Source organism: Drosophila elegans, unplaced genomic scaffold (assembly GCF_018152505.1).
Source record: "Drosophila elegans isolate 14027-0461.03 unplaced genomic scaffold, ASM1815250v1 contig_684, whole genome shotgun sequence".
In the NCBI taxonomy this organism is placed as follows: Eukaryota; Metazoa; Arthropoda; class Insecta; order Diptera; family Drosophilidae; genus Drosophila; species Drosophila elegans.
Window position 1 is genome coordinate 758,546 of NW_024546041.1, and position 9,276 is coordinate 767,821.

Below are 9,276 nucleotides of genomic sequence, written 5' to 3' on the forward strand. Positions count from 1 at the left end.
TCAAAGGGACAGAAGACAATTGTAGCAACCACCATAGAATTAAAAGATATGGATCGGTTTTGGGAAGTAGAGGATGAAGATAAAAATGATATCGAATCTGAGATATGTGAAAATAATTTCACAAAAACTACAAAGATAGATTCAGATAGGCGATACATTGGGTCAATTCTATTTAAAGATGATGTCACCTTAGGGGATTCAAAGAAACAAGTGATAGCTCGTTTCATGAATCTGGAGATAGTATGCTAATGGGAACGAATGGCCTACAGGAGAATTAGTTTGAGAATAACATAAGGTACACCAGTCGAAATCCTGTCATATCGTCTGCGACGAATTGAAACAGCAGCCTTGTACTATTAACAGCGTCTTCTTTAAATCGTAACGCAGTATATACACCAGTCACATTACAAGAGGTACCGTCAAATGTCAATCTTAAGCAAACATTGACATGTTTTTCTTGCTATTTTTTTATATTTCTGCCTTTATTCGTTTATATACAACAACAACAGTAATAAAAAAACCAAAAAAAACCCGTTTACCGCCGTGGGATTTGAACTCATGCTTCCAGATTTCTGGCCAAGCACCTAACGCCCTAGGCTGTTTAGTTGGAGGCGCGCCCGATATCAAGTATCAAGCTTCGAAAATCAAGCGATTGTTGTTGTCGAAGTGATCCTGGTTTCAGCCAATTAATCCTATTTGTTGTTAAATTATATTTTTAAAACCACGTAGTGACCCTGTAACACTAATTTAAGGTCAAGTTGATCCCAAAAAACTGATACTACGTGTAGTGTGAAAACTAACTACCACTACTTATGAACGCTTAGTAACTTTGTATAAAAATGTATATTATTTAACTCAATTCAACTTAAATTCAACTTAAATTCTATATTTTTTTTTGTTTTTCTTTTCTTTGTGTGATTTGTATAGTGAAAAAAATCTTCTAAAATAAATGCATCAACTATTAAAATATTTACCCCATCTTGTGCATTGTAAGATTATGTCAGGTACTGTTTGTTTCTACAATCTTTTTATATTGATTCCATATAATTTAATTTAACTTTTAATGTTGGCTTCAATGAGGATTAACATCACGCAATTTACTTGCCAAGATGTACATCCAACTTTGGCCTGCATAAGCCCCATCGTGTTCTTTGTAATAATTATAACAATCTTAGTAATCAAATATATTCAATTCTAAAAGGGCCGCGCGTAGCTAGCTCAAGCTTGGTTTTACTTATGCATCAGCACTCCACGATAATCGCAAATTAAACATAACTGATTTGTATACTTGTCTTACGTTACTCATATTTTATAATTTTTGTAAATTGGTAATTTTGGTCAGGAACAATGACGTAACTTTCGATTGACGATTGTGACATTTGGAGATTGTACTGCGAAGACTTGCCGGCACCAAGTGTGCCGCCCATCAAGCAAAAATGTTGGCCTAGAGTCATTCAGAACTAACAAATTGTCAAATTTCCGTTCAAAATGTTTTAAATCAGATTAAAATTTAGAAATACGTAAATTACAATTTACATAATTTAATGTCATAATGAAACGAAATTTTAAAAAAAGACATTTATTTAAAAAGGTTTTTCATGCACTAGCGAAAGGAATATCCCCAAAGCTAAAAGCCCATATTGACTTCGAGGCACTACAATACATATATTGTTTTAAAAGAAAAGCAGTAAGCTTCAGCAAGCTTATATGCTTTTGCAGCTAATACAAATTTAAAATATTCTATAAATCGACTATATTTCGATTTTTGTGCGTACTTTTCAAAAACAATATAGCCTATTTTCCCGATGATTTTTTCTCCCGTTCCTATGTCAACTGTATGATATTTTAATTCTTAAATCTTAAACCATTACATTTTAAAAGCAACAAACATTTTGACTGATATATTAACTGCAATAGAAAAATGTCTTTTGGAAAAGTTTTATCCAGAAAGAATCGGACAGACAGACCTGCAGACCTACATTGTTAGGTGATGCTGATAAAAAGTACATATTTTTACTTTATAATGTCGAAATTGTCTTTTAACTGCATTCCAAACTTTTGACTGAAACTATAATTCCTATAATTCCTGTAAGTAGCCTCAGCCATGTTAGAGCATAAATAAAATCTGAACTATGTCCAAAAAGGATGCTTAAAAATATCGCTTTTCTTTAGTTTCAGGTGAACCATTTTGTGATGCTGAAGTCAACCGAATTAAGAACTATGATGATACGATATGGAATTTTTAATAAATTTAATAAATTGTGTGTTTTTCTGCGTCGCAACATTCAAGTTGGTAAATAAAATTCATTCTTTATATTATTTTTTACACGCGTTTGTTTATTATTGCAAATTGATTGTGCTTTCTTTTGCTTTGTCATAGTCATTTTAAACAAAATTTTAGTGATTGAATTACTATCTTTTCTGAAAAACTTAAATTTTTGTTTAGTCATCGGCGAGAATCGAATCCGTGCCAACGGACCGGGAGTTTGACCGAGGTACCTTCAAATGTCAAACTAAAATAAACATAGACATGTTTTCTTTGCCTTGTTTTTATATTTCTGCCTTGATTCTAAGAAATCGTTCATTCTTATACAAAATAAAATATAGAAAAAACACGTTTAACGCCGTGGGATTTGTACTCAAATTTCTAGATTTCTGACCAAGCGCCTAAGCCTAAAGATATCATTTCGAGCTTTGAAAATCGAAACCACAAATTTTTGGAGCCGAAGTGACCCTGATTTCAGCCAATTGATCCTAATTTGTGTCAAATTATATTTTTAAAACCCTTAAACACTCATATAGGGTCAAAAACTGATACTACGTCAATTCGAACCTCACTATCGGGACCGGCAAGGTCAGAACTAGGTTCTGACTCTTCGCCCAGCCACCTTTATCGCAGACTCCACGCAAGGACTCCTTGAGCTCGATTAAACCACGACCTGGTACCCGTTGGATCTCAGCGATTTAGCTTCAGCCTTTAGCATGTCGACTTTGCGATCTTGACTCTGACACTTGATTTACTTGCTTTTGGTCTCACGTACACACACTCGCTCTGATTCTCGAACTACTACTTCGGCGTGAGCTGCGTTAGCGCCGGCCTTTTATAGCCTGTGATGGTACCGTTACCCTCTAATCCGGCTCAGGTGGTCGGGTTCAAGGCTACCGCCGTACCGTTAGTTCACAATACGTTTTCTTTGTGCGGGTCTGAAGTCCGCCTATTTACAGTTTGATGTTGTTGCCCTGACCGTGCAAAGGTCCAATGTCCAGCTCGATACCTTTTTTTCACGGTGTCTCCGTTTCGATCGGGTGCCAAGGTCCGTTGTTTACAGTTTAACCTGATTGCCCTTGATTCCTCCGGAATCCCCTCAAAATAGCAAGCTTACTTAGCGAGCAAATTATAACAAATCAGGTCGTTGCAATCTTTAAAGGTACACTTAGCAAAAGATAGTAGCAGAAAAACGAAGGAAACTACCCACTTTTTCACAAACTTATCTGCTAAATTTAATGTATCCCAGCCAGTAACGCTTCTTAGCGCTTATTTCAGAAGAAATGTAATGAAATTATGGTTTTAAACTCCTTCTCTCAGGAACCTATGAACGAAACACAGTATAAATGAAATACTTTAACCAACATTTTCAATTTTTTAGTCGCCCTCTTTAACTCGTTTCAAGCAAGTTCACAAATTACTATGAATATTTTTAAACACAATTAAAAATTAATTGTTTGTTAATTCTAGTGCACTCTATAACGTAGCTAAAATTAAAATAATCTCGATTTGCTCGAGATGATTACGAGTTCATCAAGGACCATTTCTTGAACTTCAGAAAGAAGCTTAATACTATCCAAGAGATTGATTATTTTTTAATTTTTTTCAGATGTCAACCGAGTGAGCTGAGTTGAATCTCTGGATCTCTGGTCTGCAGTTAACAACCTATTAGTTTGGTTGGGTTTTTTAAGCGATGGACGATGAAATATGATATACCTTATATAACTACATTTTTATCTACTCCCTTTTCCGTTCTATTTTGTAAATTTGCTCTCCAGTTTGGAATTTCGAATATCAAGTACACGTTGACCGTATACAGTATATTTAAAATAAATGTCTTGGATTTGCACTTCGTATATTGATCTGGAATAAAAAGATAAAGTTGCCATTAAGCAGGGATTAAAATCGAAAAAAATATCGGTTTCGGTTACTGTTACTATTACAACCAATATAACTATTTTAATTACGTTTTCGTTTTTGGTAAACAAATTTTTTATTTCGGTTACGGTACCGCAACTAAAACAAATTGCGGGGACTTATTAAAAAAAAAATAATATTTCTAAAATTTCACACAAACTTATAATTGTTTGTTCCGCGGTATAGCTAAGCATTCGAAAATCGGATGTTTGACGCCTGTTTTAATAATGTAGCCCAAGCAACTGGAATCACGAAATTCATTTTGCTGGAAAACATTCTCAATACATTACCGCACTAAAAAAAGTCTCCGGCTCGAAACAATCTAAAGTGTGTTGTAATTTCGGCTTAAAGAGGGTTTATATAATTAATTTCATTGGAATTTTAACATCATTAAAAGCTACTATTTTTTTCCATCTTTAAAAGACATCTTTAAAAAGACATGGTCATCAAATCGACACCTATTGTAGTGAACGATTGATATTTTCAACATTATTCAATATGCGCTTGTGCGTTTCAATATGCCCTTTATGTCAAATGCTTGGGTTTATTTTAGGGTCAATTTGACACCATTAAGATTTAATATGTTATTGACTTGTGGAATCTTTTTAAATAGTAATAAACTTTATTATCAATACGTTACCATATACGTTTACTAATAGCTAACACCTGCATTGTTCCAGCGCTAATTTATTGAGTAGAAGTTTTTTCAAACTGTGACACTATCAGTAAAAACAAAATTAATGTTCTATTTATTTGCATAGCCAGGTATATATTCAACCTACCACATAGTTTCACGTATCCGAATTTTCGCAGAACATACTCGATATCTCACTAAATGAATGGATAAAGATGCGAATCTTAATTTTCCAAAAAGAACCTTCGTATCTTTTCGAAAAACTTCAGTTTAAATCCTCTAGAAGAGCAAACAATCTTACTTGCATAAAACCTAGATCACTGACATCCGAAAGACAATTTTAAATTAATGCAATTCGATCATGGAATCAACTCCCCAACCGCCTTAAAAATATTAGCAGTGCCACGCAATTCAAGATAAAATTATTCTCACACCTTAAAAATACTATAACGTAAATTAAAGTGAAAATAGAAGACGACTTAGGTTAGTTTTTATGAAAATTAGTTTTAAGTATAATGTAACAATTAAATATTTGCAAACTCGTAGTGACTAGCGCATTAACTTATAAGTTCCAAACTTGTAGCGTTAGGATGAAAATTTATGTTCTTGAAGAAGCTTTCGTTTTTCTGTTTCCACCGCGATCGCCGAGTGCTTTTTTTTTATTATTCACAGCTGCCGCCAGATCAGCCTATTGCTATACGAGTTGACGACCCCAGCATCAGCACTACATTTTCGTGCTTCCGCAAAATATTCTGAAAAATTCAAGCGGTTAAATCGGACAACGACTGGAAATAAAATATCTTCGTTGTTTTTCTTTACTCCATTTCCAATATTCAATTCTTTCTGTGCATTCAAAGTCACAAAATACACACATACGTAAATTTGGCCATAATTGGCATAAATTAAAAATTAAAATTCAAAAAGTGAAAAAAATGTAATCAGCAGTGTAGTGTGCAAAATATAGGCCTAGCGAGCAGTGAATATTAATTCCTATATTTTATCCCAGTATTCCATCAAATTGGACAACTTTATTTTCATGGCTTTAATATTTTGCATATTTTATCCCACATACAGTCCACAAATCAAAAACAAAATGTAACATTCAAAATAAATTTTCCGGCACTCCTGGGCTGGAACAAATATACATATGTCGGAGAGTATGTAGTGCAGCATCTCGACACGTATGACCATGGGTTGTGCTGGTATACTAGATATACTAGATACTAGTTTTGGTAGAATGGGGACTCAGCTTGCGAGCTGATGCCGAGTGTGGCTTCGTATGCGTTGCTAGGTCTGGTCTCTCTTTTTATTTTTCTGGTTGGTAGCGTGACGTGAGATAGACACGTGCTTGATCCTTAAGAGAGAATTATGAGCAACAAAGGCATCGAAGACTCGCTGCATTTGCCAGAATTACAGAATTAATTAATCCCCTTACAAGGGGATGACTTTAATTCTCCGACACATACATACACACATATCTACATATTTTGTACATCCTGCATCGAAAATATTCCAACACATTAAAAGTTTTCCGTCGGTGATCCAGATAAATATATAACGGAGAAGGAGTGTTTTCATGGTCTGCCATTTCGATTGCGCAGTAAGTCCCGATCGCGCCAAGAGCCCAATTCAAACTGCCCACCCTTCAAATACCAGAGCTCATCTTCTTGCAACTTCTTGCTCTCCGGTTCTCTCTCTCTCTCTCTTGGGCGACCGGGCCTCACTCGACGACTACGCCACTCTAAAAGAGATCTGGCAATGCCGTCGCGCTACGAGTAGAGCAGGAATTCCTAGAATCCATGTTTTACCAGGAACCAGCGGCTTATGCCAAGCGACAACCAAATCGGAGCGCCAAATAACTTTAGCGTTCATCGAATTCAAATATTTCTGAGAACTGCGACACGGCCTTCCTGACCTGCACACGTCCTCGTGTATGCGTGGTCATGACCCATTAAGCTTTACAACAAGCAGTATTCCTTTCAATTATTTATTGACATTAGCTTCTAATCCAAATCATTCAATTATTTCATAAACATACAACCAATAACAGCGTTTCTTGTTATATCTCAACAATATTCATTTTCACAATTTCTCTTTATTTCCAATTGGACACCAACTCGTCCTCCTGACTCCCGCCACGTATCCACACAGGATCATGGTGCAGTCGTATACACATATACTCCCGCCACGCATTCACACAGAATCGTGGTGCAGTCTCACACAATTGTTCTTGCCAAGCATCCTCGTAGGATTTACACATACGCTCCCGCCAAGCATCCCCATAGGATCATGGTGCAGCCGTATACACATACATATGCTCCCGCCACGCATTCACACAGAATCGTGGTGCAGCCGTATACACATACATATGCTCCCGCCACGCATTCACACAGAATCGTGGTGCAGCCGTATACACATTTGACATTCGGAGCTAATTATTTTCATCAATCGAACGATCAAATTCTTCATCTATTTCTGCAAGTATTTGCGTATCAGGTAGAGACCGTAAATGTTCGTGTGCATATTTATACTGCCGTTTACTAGTTAACGACTTTAGTTTATATCTGTCTCCCTCCAAAACTTCAATAATTTCAAATGGCCCCTTAAATTTAGGATCTAGCTTCGTTTGATTTCTCTCTTCATTTTTAATCAAAACATAGTCACCAACCTGGTGCTTTACAATCTTTGCTTTGTTTTTATCAAATCTCTTTTTATCGTAATTGGCGTTCCGATCAATGTTTTCTTTGGCTTGCGCTCTAATTTTGTCCCTATCTATTACCTCCTCTTCTTCTGTAATAGGCAACAAACCGAATGGCCTTCCTTCCCTGCCAATCATTAATTCCAAAGGACTTACTTTGGTGACACGGTTAATCGTACTATTAATAGCTAACTGAACTTCTAATAGCGCATCTTGCCAGGAGCGCTGGCTTGTTTCGACTGCTGTAAGCATACTTTTAAGCGTACTCATTACGCGTTCAACTTGCCCGTTAGATCGGCTGGCGCCGGTGGCAATCAAATGTAGGTTAATTTTCTGGGAAGAGCAAAACTCGCGGAATCCGGAACTGGCAAAAGATCTACCCTGATCGGCAATCACACGCATTGGCAAACCAAACAACGAGACAACAGATTTCATTGCTCTCACACAGTTTTCCGTATCTAAACTCAAAGTGTGATACAAATATACGAACTTAGTAAAGGCGTCTATAATAACAATGACATACTCTTTTTGGTCATTCTTGCCACTCAATTTCCCTGTAATATCGATATGCAGAGTATGCCAAGGTATATCTATTTTTGGAATCGGATGGAGTTCTGCCTGCACTTTACCTTTAGAGCCTTTTGATATTTTGCATGTAATGCAATTTTCTACGAAACGCCTAACATATTTTGACATGTGGGCAAACCAATAGTGCGCATAAACTTTATCTAATGTCTTCTCCCAACCCAAGTGCATTACAGCTTCGTGTACGTGGTTTATTACAGCCCATCTGTAAGCTCTGGGTATTACGGGCAGACAGCGTGTTCTTCCGTTGCGTTGGATTTTTCGATGAAGCATACCTTTTCTCAACTCATAAGTTTTTAGTAAATATTCCTCTAATTCGTCGTTACGTAGCTTTTCGATTATTTCAGAAACTTCTGGATCGCGCTGTTGTTCGGCGAGTAGCCAGTTGTCGGAGACCTCGGTTAAATTTATGCGCTTCTCGACTACCTTTTCTAATTGGGAGTCTTTTTGGACGGGTAGAGGATTCCGAGACAGAAAATCAGCATGAGCCATTCTCTCCCCTTTCCTATATTCAATGCGAAACTGAAAAGCCTGTAAGTACCCCCACCACCGGTGTACCCTCGGCGTCAATGTGGTCTTGGAACGACTAGCCCTTAATGAATCGCAATCCGTAAAAATCACAAATTCGAGACCCTGCAAATAATGCCTGAAATGTTTAACGGCGTTCACCACTGCGAGAGTTTCTAACTCGTAAGAATGGTATTTGGACTCGACTGGAGTTGTGCATTTACTAAAATACTCGATTACATAAGGCTTTTTATCTATTCGGTGCATCAAAATGGCACCATAACCAACCATACTTGCATCTGTATGCAACTCGACAGGGTGTTTGGGATCGAAGATGGTCAATACTGGAGAACTTGTCAAAATTTCTATTATTTTCTGTCTAAGTTGTTCATGTTCGTCTTTCCATGTAAGTTCCTTGCATTTTTGAGAAGTTAGTAGAAATAATGGTTTTAATAACTCTGAAAATTTTGGCACAAACTGCCGGAAGTAGGAAGCCAATCCTATGAATTGTCTTAACTGAGGTACCGTCTGAGGAGGTGGTAGTTCCACAAGTGCTTTTATTTTGCGACCATTTGGTCGTATTTCTCCCGCACTAACTTCATACCCTAGGTAATTTATTTTCTGTGTGAGGAATGTACACTTGTTTATGTTAAATGAGAAACCGGCTTC

The 9,276-nt window shown here is 36.8% G+C and overlaps 1 protein-coding gene across 7 annotated transcripts in view; it reads left to right on the forward strand.

Annotated features, from left to right (window-relative positions):
* Positions 1-4,232, forward strand: part of LOC108134542 — a 313,008-nt gene extending 308,776 nt beyond the window's left edge. For 5 of the 7 annotated variants that reach the window (XR_005977798.1, XR_005977800.1, XR_005977802.1 and 2 more), the window contains 2 exons: positions 2,173-2,293; positions 3,876-4,115. Coding sequence is in view for 2 of the 7 variants with exons in the window: in XM_041710009.1 (XP_041565943.1) it covers positions 2,173-2,293; positions 3,876-3,895 (141 nt within the window). In the remaining 5 variants the exon portion in view is untranslated. Of the gene's footprint in view, positions 1-2,172; positions 2,294-3,875 lie in introns of all 7 variants that reach the window. The other 2 variants (XM_041710009.1, XM_041710008.1) reach the window with 1 other exon arrangement.
* Positions 4,233-9,276: the final 5,044 nt, after the last annotated feature.